Source organism: Oncorhynchus clarkii, chromosome 15 (assembly GCF_045791955.1).
Source record: "Oncorhynchus clarkii lewisi isolate Uvic-CL-2024 chromosome 15, UVic_Ocla_1.0, whole genome shotgun sequence".
In the NCBI taxonomy this organism is placed as follows: domain Eukaryota; kingdom Metazoa; phylum Chordata; class Actinopteri; order Salmoniformes; family Salmonidae; genus Oncorhynchus; species Oncorhynchus clarkii.
Window position 1 is genome coordinate 23,286,046 of NC_092161.1, and position 21,194 is coordinate 23,307,239.

A 21,194-nucleotide genomic window follows, 5' to 3' on the forward strand; every position below is an offset into this window, starting at 1 on the left:
ATTTTGTGGTCAAGTAACCATTTCTTTGTGGATTTTGATGTGTACTTGAGGATATTGTCTTGCTGGAATATCCACTTCTGGCCAAGTGTCAGCCTCCTGGCAGAGGCAACCAGGTTTTTGGCTAAAATGTCCAAGTACTTGATGAAAATAATGATGCCGTTGACCTTAACAAGAGCCATAGGACCTGTGGAAGCAAAATGATCCTATAACATCAACGATCCACCACCATATTTTACACAGTCTTCCGTTTTTCGGTGCCCAACCCACCACTGGTGTACGTGGTCAAAGAGCTCTATCTTCATATCATCTGACCATAGCACCGCCTGGAGTTTGATAAATGACATTGGCACATGGATTGAAACCAATTTGAGCAAATGTATTAGTAGGAAATAATATCATTTACCCTTTTTTTTGTATACAATATACTGTATCTCCGTATTTGTATTATTCATTTTAGACAGCATTTTTGTTATCTTTATCAAGGCTGTCAATCATTTTGGACCAGACCTCTATGAGGGCAGAGTTGGATAAAGCAGTGGTCCAGGAAGAGCGACTGTGAGGAGTCAGATTTCAGTGTTTGAGGACCGGTTCAGTCTTGGAGGACTAAAGCAGCCTTTGTTTCATTTGCAAATGCGGGCAGTCCAAGTGAGGGGGAGAGCAAGATCTTTTTAAGAGGGAGTGAGTGAGGGATAGAGCGGGCTCCAACTCTTACCACTATCACATTGTTACAAGAGGACTTTTGTGTGGACTTAACAAGATCGAAGATGACTTCACGGTAAATTCGCACATATTTTACGCGCATTGAAAGTGTTTTGAAAAACCGAGAATTGAACTCAGCTAAATTATTCACTTTTCCCCCTCTATCAGCAGCCTCTCCCTGTGGTCCTTTGGAATACATCTCGCCTTGTGGTACTGCCAACTGTCGACTGCATATCAGCTTCTGGACGGTATGTGACGCTCATCATTTCCCCCCCTGCTCTCTCTCATTTGGATGAACTGGTTTAGTATGGTGAGAAAGTATTAAGCACAACTTTCGCAAATATGCATCCATTCATTCATGATGAAATGGCAGTCTGTGCGAGTTTAGCTAAAGGATTTTGTGATCATGCACATCCTATTCTAAAATGCCTTGGTGCAATCGCCTTGGCGTGAAGTTCCACTTTTTAAGACCCTGGTGCTGTGCAAGTATTAGAGCGTTATGAAAGTGAGTGATGGGTCAGTAAATCGTGTCCTTGTCGGTCTTGTGTTGGGATTTACGAATGTTTTTAACTTGACAATACTTTTTTTTTAAATATCAGACTGATGCTTAAAACCTCTTGAGTTCGTTGCGTCTTGTGGGTGTAAATACACAGCGCGTGTCTTTGACAGCATCGACAACCAAGTGTTAAACCAATCAGTCATTATTCTTTGGGTAACGTGTCATTCTAGCAACGCTCGGTCAATCTCATAACTGTATACAGTGCGACACGTTTTTGACGGGGAATCAGAACATGTCCACGTACATTTGGAAAGCTGAAGATGTGATGATGTAGCGTATCTCATTTTCTTGTGGCTGGTTGTGTGGCTTGCTGTGCGCTCTATCTATGGTGTCTGCCACCGACGGCTCCGTGACTAATGGTAAAAAGTAAAACAAGATGTGCGCGATTCTGCAGGTATTGACTGTGCTAGCAATGGACACTGAAAGGAATTGCCACAGATCAAGGACGCAGACAGTAGATGGCTGTGTCTGGAAGATGAAGAACACAGGCTACCTGCTGTATCAGTAGACAATCATGTAATTGAGTTGGAGCAGTAGATGGAGTTTTGTATCACTTTGAAAACATTTCCGCATATAACCATCCAGTAGACCTCACTGGATGTTAGCTAGATAGTTAAGACATTTTACAGGACAGTTGGGACTGGTTATGGGCCCGGGCCAAAGAAAAAGGATACACTTTCAAGGGGAAGGTGTGTATGTGTTTGTGATTTCGTGTATGTGTCTCCAATGACACGTCCCTGACTTGGCTTCAACTTCATTTCATTGGGGTTAGCGTTAGCCTATATACGGCTCCGTCTGATAAATTACCTGGGTAGTGAGTGACCGGTAATTACTGTCTCTCCTCGTCAATTCAATGGCACGCAGATTGCCATTTTGACAAGCTCTGGAGATCATATAATCACCACTATGAGATGACCTCACAAAAAGCACCTTTGTTTTCGCTAGCCCCATAAAATAATTACGGGCTGCCAAGTCATTGTAATGTGGCCCCGGGAGCTTAATTGTTGAGCTCATTCCTTCGGAGTTAGAGTCACTTGGCTCTTACAAGAACAAAAATCTATATGAGCAAGCTGTATCTAATTTTCTATGGAAAATAACTCTGAAGTATGATGACTTGTGACTGAGGGGAATGTGGAGCTGGGGGAAAACTGGTGATTCTACAGCCTTGACAGTTTCCTCGACTGTATTTCCTGTCAGCTGTTTGTGGATGTGCCATATTCATAAACTGCTCGAAGATGATTCACTTTTTTGGAGAAAAAAAATATTCAGTGTGTTCTGCTTTTGCCAGCGGAGGCCATTAGGGAGAAATATTTCCAGGCATATGTAGGCTATGCAGTAAATACTCTAAAAAACAAAGCCGTCGCCTAGAAACGTCCCATCTCATGTATTTGTTGAAATCGAGCTGATTATTATCCATTTTGAGGTTGTGTGCTGTGTCCTACCGCTTAGATCAGGGGTGCCAAAATCATTCCATGGAGGGCATAGTGTCTGTATTTAATATATATATATATTTGACTAATTAGTGACCCTAATTTATCAATTAAGTACAAGGGAGGAGCGAAAACCCACACACACTTCGCTCTCGGTGGAATGAGTTTGACACATGTGCCTTAGATACTTTCTTGTTCCATAAAGTCAAGTCGAATCAAGTCCAAATAAATTCGTCACATGCACCAAATACAAGGGGTGTAGACTTTACCATGAAATACTTGCATGAAAATATATATATATATATATATATATATATATATATGTAACAAGAGAGGAATAAAATACACAAGAATGAAACTATGTGTCCTTGTATGCTTTATATCAGTGACAGGGACTAGCCTTAATGGTTTTCTTACCAGCCTAGTCCGGGACAAATACCTGCTTTAAGTGTTCGTCAATGTAATGAGCCCTTACACATACCAGGAGGGTTTACTTTATGAGGTATTGTCATAGATAATTAAGTTGTTTTTCTTTTGGAAACATCATAAAATTAGTTTGTGGGAATTCACTCATGGTGATTTGTTGCTTTTAATGCCTGGTAATGTGGAATTTATCTGCCGGCAGGCACAATGCACCATTCCAGCCTTTGTGTGCTACCCCCAGTCTAAATGCATGTTCAAGCGTTTCCAATTCAGATAAAGGTTGAAGACTGCTGCCTCTTAAACGTAAATGTGTTAATAATGTCCTAAGGATCAATTCTGCAATAGACTAACTAGAGCGTCAACATTCACCACTTGAAGGTATTATGTGGAATCTTTTCAACATTGGAGCAAGGACTGAAAATTGTTAGATGCTTAGGCCTACAGCACATGTGGAGACAGTCTACTCATGTTAATGGTTTATTAGTTAGGGAAGGGGGGTGGAATTTGGCAGCCTTCCACGCAGAATATTCCCTTAATGATGTTCATGGGACTGTTGTAAATGAATATCTGAGACACAGAGACAGGCAAAAGGCCTTCAGCTGTTCAAAAGAGGAGCACAGTGATGCATCTCCAAACAGTAATATAATAATGGCGTTTGGCGGAGGCCTTTATCCAAAGCTTGCGTACTTTTTAGATATGGGTTGTCCTGGGAATCCAACCCACTATCCAGGCGTTGCAAGCGCCATGTCTACGAGCTGAGCTACAGAGGACGACAGTGCTGACGTAACTATTTTCCTGTGACCTGGTCTGTAATGTAGCCTACATACTTTGTCTAAGAGATAACCGTTGGAGTAGATAACCATTGGAGTAGATAACCACTGGAGTAGATAACCACTGGAGTAGTCGTTGTAGGAAAGAAGTAATCCCATGTGTTTCACTAATGCCCCTAATGATGATGATGGCGATGCGGTGGAGTAATTACACTTCAGTCGCGGCTCCTGCCCTCAGTTGACCCGGGCCTGACAGTAACGTACTGCATAGGCGAGAGCTGGGAATTATTCAATACTGACATGCTTATGCCACGTGGGGACCACCAACTGAGGGTCTATTTATGGGAACAGCACAGTATGCTTCCTAAAGAAATGTCAACGTCTGTACTGTGTCTCAGGATACTACACTACACAGATCTACTAGACAGATAAGAGAATACTATATATCACTCTGAAGCATGCCTGTGTGTGTGCTTGTGGGTGTGTGCTTGTGGGTGTGTGTCTGTCTGAATGCTCTTAATTCTGGACCAGTCCCATGGAGTTTTGAGCCAGAGAGGGGCTTGCATAGTTTGAGTTTCTCCCCCCAGGGCTGCTCCCATGTCGGGCTAACAGAGAGAAAGAGAGAGAGAGAGAGGGTGGCCTCCTGCCAGGCTGCTGAGTTTAGCTGTAATGAAGGATGCCTGAGTGGCAGCTCTGTCTTGGTTGTGGGGGCAGCAGGCTCAGACGTACAGTAGCAGGGCAGACTGCATCACCCCTCACAGTGGCATGACCAATAATGAATGTCAACAGACTCAACACCTCAGTGAAGAGAACTGCACTGACATGACATGTGTTGCCCTAAAGGGATAGTTGTTCACCGCAAAATCAAAGTTTCATACCTCAAAAGTGGTCCAAAGTGGAGCTGAGTTCCTACTTTATATTTTTGGGCTGGGATTATATATTTTATTTGATCACAAGGTCATGCAAAGATACAATCATTGATATTTATGCATAAGGACAGCTTCAACAACAAACACAAATATATATAAACAATGTACAATACTAACAGAAATACAGTAGTTAGATGCTAACAGATGTGTGTTCCAAAATGGCTTAGCATACAAGAAATGGAAAATACAAAAACAGGACAGTCACTTATGGCAGAGCATTAGTATCTAAAATACCACAAATAGATAGTGATATTGTTCTTTTTTACACCATGTGTCCAAATCCCTGCCACCCGCCCTCCCTCTCCATCCACCCTGATGTTCCTCAATGATATTGTGGTTCATGTCATATATATATAAACTCAGTCCAAAAATAAACGTCCTCTCACTGTCAACTGTGTTTGTTTTCAGCAAAGTGTAAATATTTGTATGAACATAACAAGATTCAGCTACTGAGACATAAACTGAACAAGTTCCACAGACATGTGACTAACAGAAATGTAATATGTCCCTGATCAACGGGGGGGTCAAAATCAAAAGTAACAGTCAGTATCTGGTGTGGCCACCAGCCTGCAGGAAGGGTACCACATGAGGGAGGAGGATGTCTTCCCTGTAACTCACAGCGTTGAGATTGCCTGCAATGACAATAAGCTCAGTCCGATGATGCTGTGACACACCGCCCGAGATCATGACGGACCCTCCACCTCCAAATCGATCCTGCTCCAGAGTACAGGACTCGGTGTAACGCTCATTCCTTCGACGATAAACACGATTCCGACCATCACCCCTGGTGAGACAAAAGACTTGTCAGTGAAGAGCACTTTTTGCCAGTCCTTTTTTTTTTTGCCAGTAAACTCCGGTACATAATTCATCCGACACGGGTATCGGTTTCAGCAAAATACTGAAAATGTGCTTTCTTATTTGAGATGAACTAGTCCTTTAAGTAAAGCAAGCCACCGTTCATTGCTGATGAGACATGGAGTTGTTGCTGGGCTAGCTCACCATAAATCCATGATTTGTATTAGTGACACTCACACCCACGTTCCTGTCTAGAAAAAGTGGAGAGGTGATGGTTTGATGTCCTTCCACAGATATGTAATACAAATGGTTTAGGGCCTTGTTTCAGTAAAAGAGACATACAAATGGGGCCCATGCTCCACATGGAAAGCATTTATTTATGTTATATGTAAAACTCTGCTCCCTCTGTCCCTCCCTGATTGAATAACAGACGTTGGCCGCCGTGGTTGTATTTGACTTGACATGCCAAACTGTTTCTTCTCCCAAACTCTCCTAAACTCTGGAAAATATGAAGCAGAGGAGGACGGAGATGGATATTCATCAAGGAAGTGTGTTGCTCTCATGTCCAAACATGAACCATGGTGACAAAAAAACTGTGTGGTTTAATTTAGTCCTCTCTCCTCTCCCCAAATGGACCTTGTGCGTGTGAACATGTGTGTGGGAGAAATTAACAGACATGCAGGGGAAGGAGAGGAGAAGGTGGGACCTCTATGTAAGCTAATGTAAGCTAACTCGAGTAATGTTGCTAATACGAGCCGGCCCCTTGCACTTGGCGGAGAGGCTCTCCAGTCCAGTGTCTTCCAGGCAGACTGTTAGCAAAACACTTGGCTTCCCTTGGGTGTCGGGAAAGGGCCCACTGGGTCTGGTCAATGTCTGCTGCACCATGTACTGTAACGCTGACCCGAACCATTCTTAACTCGGCCTCCATTACAAAGGAAAAAATACTTGTCACACCGTAAGGGTAAACATTCCCCAGTATTCATCAAGTTAAAAGCGCCCTAGCTTTAGTTTTGAGCCAGCGTGCCTATGTATGTTTATAGAATTGTTAGATGTGTATGGATGTGTTTATATAGAAGAGGTTCAAGCACATTCTATTTCTCTAGTTCCTCACTTGATGAGGTAATACTTTTTCTTACTTACCCCCTTAGAAGTCCATACCCACTGGGCACACCGTGTCATTTCAACGTGGATATTTGGGTAATATTTGGTTGAGATGTTGATCAATCAGATTACAACCCATATTTACCCACTCAATAAGACAGCCAAAAGTTAGTTGAATTTCCAATATGTTATCACAATGCTTTCAACCATCTAAAATCACAACCAAATTCCAATGGAAAAACAATGTCTGACTTTTGGTTTAGTTGTCACCCAAATGTTTATCACTGCGCTTTTAAACACTTAAAAGTGCAGCAAGGTTCAAATGGGAATACAATATTTTATTTATTTATACAACAGGTTAATGTTTTATCACTGTGCTTTATCTAATAGCAGAATCAATTAACCTGGATTGCAGATGAGATTACATTAAAAGTACATGGTGCAAGTGATCAATGCCATACGAGATTCTGCAATGATTATTACAGCAATTGTGAAGATCTCTACAGACCTGCGTCGACCTACTATCTTGGACATGCACGCTTTATATGATTACACGAGAAGAAATGTATAGTTAGCTACAGTAGCCTTGAAATGTGGCCACGTTACATTAGTTTGTAAGATAGCCTTAACTTTAGGCTACTTACTGTATTACAAAAGTCATATTGAATTGTGTTTGGTTGACAACGCAACCAAATATCAACATTCAAAGGAGATATATCTACTGCTTGGATAGTTACATCTAAGCCACTGGCTTAATCCCATTCTTTAACCTTGGTTGGTTGAGTTGGAGATGTGAGATGTGAGTCCAACATATCATTTGTTAACTTGTCGACAAGTTAATAGGCTATATTGTATTTCAAAAGTGATATTTCATTTTATTTGGTTGTCAACGCAACCAAATGTCAACATTTGGAGGAGATTCATCTTCTGCTTGGATAGTTCCAATCAAATGTTAATGCACTTTAAATAAAGTTTATGATGATTGTAAATAACACAATACAACCACACATGTGGATACAATACATTTAAAAATCACAGCGGATAATATGCAAACGTTTAGAAACCTATTTCCATGGTGGTCCTCTTGGTAACAAAATACTTTACATTATTCATCAATGAACAAGAAATCAAAGATGCAAAACGAATGGAGTTGAGGCTGTTTGGAAAAGTCAGTATGGCTTGAGCAGATGGCGCATCAATGGTACAGTACAGCCATGGAGAAATGTTGTCTGTCATCAAGGGCCTGTTGCTTTGTCCGACGTTCCCAGTTCCTCCATAGTAGCCCCTCCTCCATAGTAGCCCCTCCTCCATAGTAGCCCCTCCTCCATAGTTAGCTGATCCTCCATTGATGGTCAGATGCATTGGCTGCAGTAAAGCGCCAGAAAATCAACCACACATCAGCAGTGGTCAGGAACAGTCCCCCTGCCTCTCTGACATCTCAGACACCGCAGTCTCCACCTTCCAACCGGCAGGTGAAACAAAAAAGCCGGAGATGCCTGCTGCATTATTTAAATGCAAACATTAGCCATCCAGCTAGCTAGCTAGCCATGGCAAACAAACAGATTTAAAATCAAAGTCCTGCAATTCTTATTTTTTTTAACTAGGCAAGTCAGTTAAGAAGAAATTCTTATATTCAATGACAGCCTAGGAACAGTGGGTTAACTACCTTGTTCAGTGGCAGAACAACTGATTTTCATCTTGTCAGTTCGGGGATTTGATCTTGCAACCTTTCAGTTACTAGTCCAACACTCTAACCGCTAGGCTACCTGCCACCCCAAACTTTGACATTGAAGACCACAATATTTATGTGCTAAATTGTTTTAAACAAAACAACACTTAAAATGTTTTGTTTGATTTGATTTAGTCCTATTCTTTAACTTACATTTTTGGTGAAGATGGAGACGTGAATCCAACAATTATCAATTATTAATTTGTAGACAAACTGGAATTTAAACCAGACTAAGTCAGTGGCACATGAAACTGTCCAAGCAGAAGATACATCTCCTTCAAATGTTGACATTTGGTTGCGTTGACAACCAAACACAATTCAACATCACTAAATATCATGACATTTACAATCAACCAGAGCTTGAAACCCTAGGCCTATTGTATTGTCTATTTTTCTATTTTCAGTTGAATTCTGTGTTGAATTGAAACCATATCTGTTGATGACTTCACAAATGCTATATAGGCCTAAATAGCATCATTGATGATGTACAGTGGGGAGAGCAAGTATTTGATACACTGCCGATTTTGCATGTAGAGGACTGTAATTTTTTTATCATAGGTACACTTCAACTGTGAGAGACGGAATCTAAAACAAAAATCCAGAAAATCAAATTGTATGATTTTTAAGTAATTCATTTGCATTTTATTGCATGAAATAAGTATTTGATACATCAGAAAAGCAGAACTTAATATTTGGTACAGAAACCTTTGTTTGCAATTACAGAGATCATATGTTTCCTGTAGTTTTAGACCAGGTTTGCACACACTGCAGCAGGGATTTTGTCCCACTTCTCCATACAGACCTTCTCCAGATCCTTCAGATTTCGGGGCTGTCGCTGGGCAAAACGGACTTTCAGCTCCCTCCAAAGATTTTCTATTGGGTTCAGGTCTGGAGACTGGCTAGGCCACTCCAGGACCTTGAGATGCTTCTTACGGAGCCTCTCCTTAGTTGCCCTGGCTGTGTGTTTCGGGTCGTTGCCATGCTGGACGACCCAGCCACGACCCATCTTCAATGCTCTTTCTGAGGGAAGGAGGTTGTTGGCCAAGATCTCGCGATACATGGCCCCATCCATCCTCCCCTCAATACGGTGCAGTCGTCTTGTCCCCTTTGCAGAAAAGCATCCCCAAAGAATGAGGTTTCCACCTCCATGCTTCACAGTTGGGATGGTGTTCTTGGGGTTGTACTCATCCTTCTTCTTCCTCCAAACACAGCGAGTGGAGTTTAGACCAAAAAGCTATATTTTTGTCTCATCAGACCACATGACCTTCTCCCATTCCTCCTCTGGATCATCCAGATGGTCATTGGCAAACTTCAGACGGGCCTGGACATGCGCTGGCTTGAGCAGGGGGACCTTGCGTGCGCTGCAGGATTTTAATCCATGACGGCATAGTGTGTTACTAATGGTTTTCTTTGAGACTGTGGTCCCAGCTCTCTTCAGGTCATTGACCAGGTCCTGCCATGTAGTTCTGGGCTGATCCCTCACCTTCCTCATGATCATTGATGCCCCACGAGGTGAGATCTTGCATGGAGCCCCAGACCGAGGGTGATTGACCGTCATCTTGAACTTCTTCCATTTTCGAATAATTGCTCCAACAGGTGTTTCCTTCTCACCAAGCTGCTTGCCTATTGTCCTGTAGCCCATCTCAGCCTTGTGCAGGTCTACAAATTTAGCCCTGATGTCCTTACACAGCTCTCTGGTCTTGGCCATTGTGGAGAGGTTGGAGTCTGTTTGATAGAGTGTGTGGACAGGTGTCTTTTATACAGGTAACGAGTTCAAACAGGTGCAGTTAATACAGGTAATGAGTGGAGAACAGGAGGGCTTCTTAAAGAAAAAGTGACAGGTCTTTGAGAGCTGGAATTCTTACTGGTTGGTAGGTGATCAAATACTTATGTCATGCAATAACATGCAAATTAATTACTTAAAAATCATACAATGTGATTTTCTGGATTTTTGTTCTAGATTCCGTCTCTCACAGTTGAAGTGTACCTATGATAAAAATTACAGACCTCTACATGCTTTGTAAGTAGGAAAACCTGCAAAGTCGGCAGTGTGTCAAATGCTTGTTCTCCCCACTGTATGAGAGGTAAAGTATGATCACATTTAATTTGCTCTGTTTAACCTACCCTTGGAATGACTTCGATAGCAACAGTGAATCTATTTAGTTTGGAGATCTAAGTGGAGATCTCTCAACAATTATTCTCACAATAGCACATTGGTAATAATCACTGAAAAAGCGTAGATAAGCAAGGCTGGGCTTGATTAAAACCCTGGATGGGAGAGCAATATGTAGCTGTAGATAAATCAATTCTCCCGTAAGAGGTGCTGCCCAGCCTATAGTTTTTTTTCTGACAGTGGATATAACGTTGAATATATGCCGTTGTTTTAAAGGTACAAATTCAACATATTTTATACAAGGTGTGTCTATGTTGACATTTGGTTACCAAAATGGTATAATCCTGTGGTTGAAATTTCACCCTCAAAACAACAGTTTACGTTGATGATCCAATGAAATTGATTTTCTACGTAGATTCTATGTCACAACAACGTTGACAAATTGCATTGACACAACATTGATTCAACCAGTTTGTGTCAAGTGGGTGTGTCATGAGACAGCATACTCAAACCAAGACCCCCTTATAGACTGATGTGTTAATACAGGAGAGGTTCAAGCACATTCTATTTCACCAGTTATTTACTTCATGATGTAAGAATAGCATATATTCGAGTATACATTTCCCCTTAGAAGTGACCCTAAGAAGTCCATACTATTATATCATAAGACAGCATCCACTACTAAATCCACAACATTTTTTTTATGCAGATGACACTGTTCTCCATTCAAGTAGAAGCAGTTGGACTTTTGAAAAATCTCAAATAGCTATTAACATCATTCAGCAGAATCTGTCCGACTTGAAGCTTGTTCTGAATTCCTCTCAATCAAAATGCATGTTTTTTTCCAATACTAAACACTCTGAAAACCATGTAATGACTACCTTGGACGCACATTCTATAGAGCAAGTCAAAACGTACAAATATCTGGGAGTTTGGCTGGAAGAGAAGTTGAGCTTCATCACCCATGTAGAGAACCTTGTCTGGAAACTCTGCTTATTGGGTTTTATTACCTGCACAAAATGTGTTTTTCCTTTGCCGCCAGAAAATAGTTGTACTTTTCAATCTGTGTGACTATGGTGACTATGTGCAAGCCTCAAGCTCTACACTGAAGGCTCTTGACTCTGTGTATCATGCAGCCCTTGGTTTTATCACTAATCAGATGTACATCAATAGCAACCGGTCAAGCTCAAACACTGGGACATTCTTATTTGTAAGGCCATTTTAGTAAAACTGCCATCTTAAAGCTCAAAATGAAAAAGCATACAAGCTCAGATCTTAATATTGTTTTATGCTTACAGTTCTGAAAATTATAACCGAGCATTACCAGCCCCCTGGTCTTGCAATTCCCTCCAAGCCAACCTAAAACTCCTTGACCTGGTGTCCCTGGAGGGGTTCAAATGGCAAATAGATGAACATGTTGTTGAGACATAGTTTTTTCTAGTTGTCAGCCGATGTCACTAGTTTGCGTTGCCTCAATCTCTCTCTGGCTCAGGCCCCACCTGCTTCAAGATGTCAACTATTATTCCCGTGGCCAAGAAAGGGAAAGAAACTGAACTGAATGATTATTGACCAGTAGCACTTATACTTCCATCATCATGAAGTGCTTTGAGAGGCTTGTCAAAGACCACATCACCTCTTCCCTCCCTGAAACACTCGACCTTCTCCAATTCACCTACCGCCCTGACAGATCCATGGAAGACGCAATCATTATTGCACTGCACACAGCCCTTACCCACCTTGACAAAAGGAATGCATATGGGAGGATGCCGTTCATCGACTACAGCTCGGCCTTCAATACCATAAAGCTCACGGACCTGGGACTTTACTCTTTCCTATGCTACTGGGTCCTGGACTTCCAGAGGGGCCATCCCCCAGGTGGTGAAGGTAGGCAAAATTACCTCCTCTACACTGATCCTCAACACGGGGGCCCCACAAGGGTGCGTCCTAGGTCCCCTCCTGTACTCCCTGTATACACACGACTGCGTGACCTCACACAGTTCCATCTCCATCATCAAGCTCGCTGATGACAGTAGTAGGCCTGACTACCAACAATGACAAGATGGCCTACAGAGAGGACGTAGGCACGATGACGGCGTGGTGCCAGTTAAGCAACCTCAACGTCAACAAAACAAGGGAGCTGATTGTGGACTTCAGGAGGAACCAGGTTGGGCACGCCCCCATCCTCATCAATGGGGATGCTGTGGAGAGGGTAAAAAACATCAAGTTCCTCGGCGTACTCAACTCAGAGGAGCTGAAATGGTTAAACCTTCGACTCTTCAATCTCAGGAGGCTGAAGAAATGTAGCCTGTCCCCGAGGGCCCTCACAGTGTTCTACAGGATTACCATCGAGAGCATACTGTCAGGCTGCATCACAGCCTGGTACGGCAACTCTACTGCCGCTGACCACAAGGGTCTACAGAGCGTGGTACTCTCAGTCGAACGCACCATTGGGTTCACACTGCCTGCCCTCCAGGACACCTACAACATCAGATCCTCAAGGACCTCAGCAACCCAAGCCACGGTCTGTTCTCACTACTTCCATCACTCAGACATGGGCAGTATAGGAGCATCATGACAAAAACAGACAGACTGGCCAATAGCTTCTTGCCCCAGACCAGCAGGCTGCTGAATACCCACCACTAGGCAGCTAGCTACCTGCTCACCCTGTCCCCCTACTGCTACCTGGACTTCCTTTGATTTGATTTGACTAACCAAGACCCATTGTACATGCAGTTGTCAGATACTCAGAGAAGTGTGTGTTCCACATGGCCAAACATGTTCCTACTGTTCTCAATGTGAATAGCATAAACATAGACTTGAGGGAAAATGAGTAACAACCCCCCACCATGATTACAATTAGAACTATTAGCATGTGTTGGATGAAGTGATGACCCCTATGACACAATGAAACCAGGAAGCGAGGAAAAACAGGAAAGGGATTGGGTCCAGCAATAGTTCCATCCATGCATTGCCCTCATCATGACGCGATCCAGCCGTTAGATCAACAAACACACTCACCTCGTATGTTTTTTGTTCCGTTAATGTAGCCACTAAGTAGCCGGTCCCAGCTCTGTTTGTTTTGTGGGTTGTTCCACCAATTCATTGCCTTTTGAGAAAGTATAATTGGGTCAAAAACACTTTATTTCACCTAATTTAACATTCTGTCATAAAGAGAAAACGTTTTACTTTAAAAAAAAAACATGTTTTCCCATCTCAAGAGGTTAAATAAAAAACGTACTATAGTAAGTGCCTATTAAATGCCAAGTAAAGTAACAGGGTTGACGACTTCATCTTAAATCAGCCATAAATCCCCATGTCACAGGGGGAATGGATGCCTGTTGTGTGCAACAGGGAATGACAATTGAATGCAAGCTTCACCCCCCAAAATAATTGTTAAAACATTTCTAGCCTGTCTATCTATAGGTAACAGGGTTGACGTGTTATTCTAGCCTGTCTATCTATAGGTAACAGGGTTGATGTGTTATTCTAGCCTGTCTATCTATAGGTAACAGGGTTGACATGTTATTCTAGCCTGTCTATCTATGGGGAACAGGGTTGATGTGTTATTCTAGCCTGTCTATCTATAGGTAACAGGGTTGATGTGTTATTCTAGCCTGTCTATCTACAGGTAACAGGGTTGACGTGTTATTCTAGCCTGTCTATCTATAGGTAACAGGGTTGATGTGTTATTCTAGCCTGTCTATCTATAGGTAACAGGGTTGACGTGTTATTCTAGCCTGTCTATCTATAGGTAACAGGGTTGATGTGTTATTCTAGCCTGTCTATCTATAGGTAACAGGGTTGATGTGTTATTCTAGCCTGTCTATCTATGGGTAACAGGGTTGACGTGTTATTCTAGCCTGTCTATCTATAGGTAACAGGGTTGACGTGTTATTCTAGCCTGTCTATCTATAGGTAACAGGGTTGATGTGTTATTCTAGCCTGTCTATCTATAGGTAACAGGGTTGATGTGTTATTCTAGCCTGTCTATCTATAGGTAACAGGGTTGACGTGTTATTCTAGCCTGTCTATCTATAGGTAACAGGGTTGACGTGTTATTCTAGCCTGTCTATCTATAGGTAACAGGGTTGATGTGTTATTCTAGCCTGTCTATCTATAGGTAACAGGGTTGATGTGTTATTCTAGCCTGTCTATCTATAGGTAACAGGGTTGATGTGTTATTCTAGCCTGTCTATCTATGGGTAACAGGGTTGACGTGTTATTCTAGCCTGTCTATCTATAGGTAACAGGGTTGACGTGTTATTCTAGCCTGTCTATCTATGGGTAACAGGGTTGACGTGTTATTCTAGCCTGTCTATCTATAGGTAACAGGGTTGACGTGTTATTCTAGCCTGTCTATCTATAGGTAACAGGGTTGACGTGTTATTCTAGCCTGTCTATCTATAGGTAACAGGGTTGACGTGTTATTCTAGCCTGTCTATCTATAGGTAACAGGGTTGATGTGTTATTCTAGCCTGTCTATCTATAGGTAACAGGGTTGATGTGTTATTCTAGCCTGTCTATCTATAGGTAACAGGGTTGACGTGTTATTCTAGCCTGTCTATCTATGGGTAACAGGGTTGACGTGTTATTCTAGCCTGTCTATCTATAGGTAACAGGGTTGACGTGTTATTCTAGCCTGTCTATCTATAGGTAACATGGTTGACGTGTTATTCTAGCCTGTCTATCTATGGGTAACAGGGTTGACGTGTTATTCTAGCCTGTCTATCTATAGGTAACAGGGTTGACGTGTTATTCTAGCCTGTCTATCTATAGGTAACATGGTTGACGTGTTATTCTAGCCTGTCTATCTATAGGTAACAGGGTTGACGTGTTATTCTAGCCTGTCTATCTATAGGTAACAGGGTTGATGTGTTATTCTAGCCTGTCTATCTATAGGTAACAGGGTTGATGTGTTATTCTAGCCTGTCTATCTATAGGTAACAGGGTTGATGTGTTATTCTAGCCTGTCTATCTATAGGTAACAGGGTTGACGTGTTATTCTAGCCTGTCTATCTATAGGTAACAGGGTTGACGTGTTATGCTTGACACGCTCAGTTTTCCATCACAAAACACAAGAAAGTTGTAAAAAGGAGTACAACCAGCTCACCTGCTTTTACACTATGATTTGACTTTTAGATGTTCAATATTTCTTGGAAAAATATATTTAAAAAGGAATAGTTTCACCATATTACAATGAGAATTCAGTTCACGTAACAGTGTTATTAACCTTAAAATGAGGGCCAGACATAAATAATCACTAATCACGTGAAATAAATAATAATCTTGATAAATAATTTTGTAAAAGCAACAAAATAACTAGGGCTTTTGATGATGGTGAAAACTTGGAGAAATTTGGGGGTTAAGTTGGTAAAAACTGCCTTGATGTCACTGAGGGTGCACGGAGGGAAATGTCAAAATGCAGAATTTTGGCACTTCTTTATTAATATAAAATATCTGATTTATTGAATTATTCATGTGGTTTATATTAAGGGACACTTCATTTAATATAACAGGCTTTTAAAATTCCATATTGGTACCAAATTTCCAACGACCCTTGTTTTGCCAATTCGTATGGTTGAATATTGCGTGGCAATGACCATAAGAGCTGTGAAAGACAGCACACCAGGGTAGCCACTAAGTGCACATTGTTGACAGCCATAAAGAATGGGTCCAATATACTGTGGTGACTGGTGTTGATATTGAACTCCTTTCCCCATTTCCCTTATCTTTTCATTAATCTCTCATTAATTCTCCTATCATTGCATTAATCAGCCTGCTGAAATCAAAGCTTTGTTCATCAAAGAGACTAGTGCTTGGCTGGCCCATTTTCAAACACTTTGATGTGCCTAAAGATAGTTTTTTATCTCTTTAATTTTGAGGTCTTGAGTAAAATGCATCAGGCCATTGCCATCTCCCACTCTCCCTCTCTCCCTTCTCTCTCTCTCCCTCTCCCTTCTCTCCCTCTCTCCCTCTCTCTCTCTCCCTCTCCCTCTCTCCTTTTCTCTCTCGCTCCCTTCTCCCTCTCTCTCTCCCTCTCTCCCCCTCTCCCTCTCCCTCTCCCTCTCCCTCTCTCCCTCTCTCCCTCTCTCCCTCTCTCCCTCTCTCTTCCTCTCCCTCTCTCTCTCTCCCCCTCTCCCTCTCCCTCTCCCTCTCCCTCTCCCTCTCTCCCTCTCTTCCTCTCCCTTTCTCAAGCCAGTATTTATTTATGTAACCTTTGTTTCCCCCAGGAAATCCCCTTATTAATATCCCCTCTCCCTCTCTCTCCCCCTCTCCCTCTCTCCCTCTCTCTCTCTCCCCCTCTCCCTCTCCCCCTCTCCCTCTCTCCCTCTCCCTCTCTCCCTCTCTTCCTCTCCCTTTCTCAAGCCAGTATTTATTTATGTAACCTTTGTTTCCCCCAGGAAATCCCCTTTGGGTTTGAGCCTCTTTTCCAAAAAGAGACCTGAATGCTGCCTGAAACTAGGAAAGGAAATAAAATGTTCCTACATTAGGTCACCTTCTACAGGGGTTAGAAATGCATCAAATCCATACGTTAATAGAACATGAAACCTGTATGAAATATTAGGGTTTTTCTAGGAGCGCCCATGCAATGTCCTGATGCTATGCGACAGACAAAGCGGCCTGATGGGATTTTTATCCTGTCCAGGAAAGTCACTGTCAGAGTGGAAAGATATAGCGAAAAACAAGCAGGTATCTGTTTATAAGAGATCAGAGGGAGAGAGTGGCTTTCTTCTCATCCCACAGTGACGGTTCTGAGCCCTGAGAAGCCTTTAGAAGTACAGGCAGCAGGCAGGCATCCTGTTGATTGAAGTCAGTTGAGTACTGCTGTGTGTTGCTGTGTTTGTTCTCTCTCTCACTGAAGGTGATGAGACTAGAGAGGGGGCCCACTAATGACAGAGCAGCCATCTGGAGCCAACAGATTTATGAAGTTTCTTTGGTGCTTGAGTGTTTTCTCTTCTGTCTGGAAAAGTGTCAGCTTGTCTTTTGAAGCGGGGGTGGCGCATCCTTCAGCCTTTGATTGCTGCTTGCCTGATTAGTGACTCAGCCTCCGCTGTTGCTGTTTTAGAATCTATCGTCATCAACTTTAAATTATTTTTGTGAGAATTCGCAGGCGAGTAGGTAAACCACCACTACCGTCAGTATTATTAGCCAACATTAAAAACTGTAGTATCTTATGTTTCACAGAGACGTGGCTGAACGACGACATGGATAATATAGAATTGGCTGGGTTTTCCGTGCATTGGCAGGACAGAGCAAATACGTCTGGTAAGACAAGGGGCAAGGTGGGTGTCTACTTGTCAATAACTGCTACTGTGTGATGTCTAAAGTTTCGAGGTGATGCTCGTCTGAGATAGAATACCTCATGATAAGCTGAAGACCACACTATAAACCAAGAGTTTTCTCATCTATATTATTTGTAGCCTTCAATTTACCACCAAAAACATGATGCTGGCACTAAGACCGCACTCACCGAGCTGTATAAGGCCATAAGCAAGCAAGAAAAGGCTCATCCAGAAGTGGTGCTCCTAGTGGCCGGGGACTTTAATGCAGGCAAACTTAAATCCGTTTTAAGTCATTTCTACCAGCATGTTACATGTGCAACCAGAGGAAAAAAAACTTGACCATCCTTTACTCCACACACAGAGACACATACAAAGCTTTCCCTCGCCCTCCATTTGGCAAATCTGACCATAATTCTATTCTCCTGATTCCTGCTAAAAATAAAGCAGGAAGTACCAGTGATTCGCTCAATACGGAAGTGGTCAGATGATGCGGATGCTACGCTACAGGACTGTTTTGCTTGCACAGGCGTAAATAGGTTCCGGGATTCATGCGATGGCATTGAGGAGTATACCACCTCAGTCACCTGCTTCATCAATAAGTGCATCGAAGACGTCATCCCCACAGTGACCGTACGTACATATCCCAACCAGAAGCCATGGGTTACAGGCAACATCCGCAAACTATTATAGACTACTATTACAGACTACAGTGATGCAAGCCTACCAGACAAGCTAAATGCCTTTTATGCACACTTCGAGACAAGCAACACTGAAGCATGCATGAGAGCACCAGCTGTTCCAGATGACTGTGTGATCAGGCTCTCTGTAGCCGTTATGAGCAAGACCTTTAAACAGGTAAACATTCAAGGCCAGACAGATTACCAGGACGTGTACTTAAAGTATGGGTGGACAAACTGGCAAGTGTCTTCATTGACATTTTCAACCTCTCCCTGTCCGAGTCTGTAATATGTTTCAAACAGACCACCATAGTCCCTGTGCCCAAGAAAGCGAAGGTAACTAAATTACGTGAGTGCTAAATGATTACCGCCCCATAGCACTCACAATGGTAGCCATGAAGTGCTGTGAAAGGCTGGTCATGGCTCACATCAACACCATCATGCCGGAAACCATAGACCCACTCCAATTTGCATACCGCCCAAACTGATCCACAGATGACACAATCTCAATCGCACTCCACATTGCCCTTTCCCACCTGGACAACCTTTGTGAGAACACCTTTGTGAGAATGCTGTTCATTGACTACAGCTCAGTGTTCAACACCATAGTGCCCACAAAGCACATCACTAAGCTAAGGACCCTGGGACTAAACACCTCCCTCTGCAACTGGATCCTAGACTTCCTGACGGGTCACCCCCAGGTGGTAAGGTTAGGCAACAACACATCTGCCATGCTGATCCTCAACACTGGGGCTCTCAGGGGTGCATGCTTAGTCCCCTCCTGTACTCCCTGTTCACCAACGACTGCGTGGCCAAGCACGACTCCAACACTATCATTAAGTTTGCTGACAACCCAACAGTGGTAGGACTGATCACTGACAACGATGAGACAGCCTATAGGGAGGAGGTCAGTGACAACAACCTCTCCCTCAATGTGAGCAAGACAAAGGAGCTGATCGTGGACTATAGGAAAAGGAGGGCTGAACAGGCCCCCATTAACATCGACAGGGCTGTAGTGGAGCGGGTTGAGATTTTCAAGTTCCTTGGTGTCCACATTACCAACAAACTATCATGGTCCAAACACACCAAGACAGTTGTGAAGAGGGCACAACAACACCTTTTCCCCCTCAGGAGACTGAAAAGATTTGGCATGGGTCCCCAGATCCTCAAAAGGTTCTACAGCTGCACCATCAAGAGCATCCTGACCAGTTGCATCATCGCTTGGTATGGCAACTGCTCTGCATCTGACCGTAAGGTGCTACAGAGGGTAGTGCGTATCCCAAGCCTCCTGCCATCCAGGACCTATATAGTAGGCGGTGTCAGAGGAAGGCCCAAAAAATTGTCAAAGACTCGAGTAACCCAAGTCATAGACGGTTCTCTCTGCTATCACACAGCAAGCGGTACCGGAGCGCCAAGTATAGGTCCAAGACGCTGCTTAACAGCTTCTACCCCCAAGCCATAAGACTGCTGAACAATTAATCAAATGGTCACTCGGATTATTTACATTTTCATTGAACACTGCTTCTACTCGCTGTTTATTATCTATGCATAGTCACTTTACCCCGGCACTTTGACCCGGTACCGGTAACCCCTGTATATAGCCTCGTTATTGTTATGTCGTTTTCTTGTGTTCCTTTTTGATTCAAATGTTTTACTTTAGTTTACTTAGTAAATATTTTCTTAACTCAATCTCTTGAACTGCATTGTTGGTTAAGGGCCTGTAAATAAGCATTTCACATTAAGGTCTACACCTGTTGTATTCGGCACATGTGACAAATACAATTGTATTTGATTTATACTGTGGTCTCTGTGTTGTGGTTAAGAGTGTGGTCACTGACCATCTGTGCCTTCCAGCGTGGTTATTGAACATCCTTTGCTTTGTCAGCAGCAAATCCAAACACATGTCACACTCTCAGAGATTCAACATTTCATGGATGTAATATGTGTTGGTCTAAGGCTGTTTTCATGAGGCATTGGTAAAGGGTTAGGCTGCAACTTCTGCAAGGATGCTGTCAGCCTAACTTGTTAATGGAAGATAGAGAGGGGGGGGTAGAGGAAGAGATTTTCTCTCTATTTCTCTTTCTCTGAATCGATCTTGATGAATTTCCAGGCGGACCAGATCCTGGGGCTTTCTCAGGGGGGGTCTCTACTCTCAACAGCTGGACTGCAGCTGCTTTGTTTTTGATATGCGACATAGTACCGTCAACGCACTTCCCCAAACCCCACCACAAATGTAATCAGCAGCCTCCTACTAATAAACCTTACCTCTTCCTGCCAACCTTAACCCTACGAGTGTGTATGAAGTCATCACTGTCTCTCTCCAACCCCCGTTTCTTCATTCATTTAGCCTGTTTATTTGATTCCTCTCCACCCTCTCACAGAGATTACTTAAGCAGTTAAAGTGTGACTAAACTGCCTTGTTTTCCAGCTTCTTGATTAAACAGAAAGGTTATTCTTTCTGTTTAATCAAGAAGCTGGAAAACAAGGCAGTTGGGAAAAAAAACTCAACAATGCCCTTCTCTTGATTGGGATCTAATTACAAACCAGCAAATCAGTTTCTCGCCTCGGTTTGTGGCGACGAGGCCTTTAACACTCGCTAATGTAGCATGGTTGCTGCCCATCCAAAACAGTGCCCCTCCTTAAACAGTGATTATGATTGTGTTGCATGTATATAACGCAGTCTTCC

General features: G+C 42.8%; 1 protein-coding gene across 2 annotated transcripts in view; it reads left to right on the forward strand.

Moving 5' to 3' along the window:
- Positions 1-534: 534 nt before the first annotated feature.
- The window catches only part of LOC139367074 (collagen alpha-1(XV) chain-like), an 86,189-nt gene continuing 65,529 nt past the window's right edge, over positions 535-21,194 (forward strand). Inside the window, exons 1-2 of one of the 2 annotated variants that reach the window (XM_071105080.1) lie at positions 535-775; positions 871-947. In XM_071105080.1, coding sequence (XP_070961181.1) covers positions 765-775; positions 871-947 — 88 coding nt within the window. In that variant the 5' untranslated portion in view covers positions 535-764. Of the gene's footprint in view, positions 776-867; positions 948-21,194 lie in introns of both variants that reach the window. The other variant, XM_071105079.1, reaches the window with a different exon arrangement.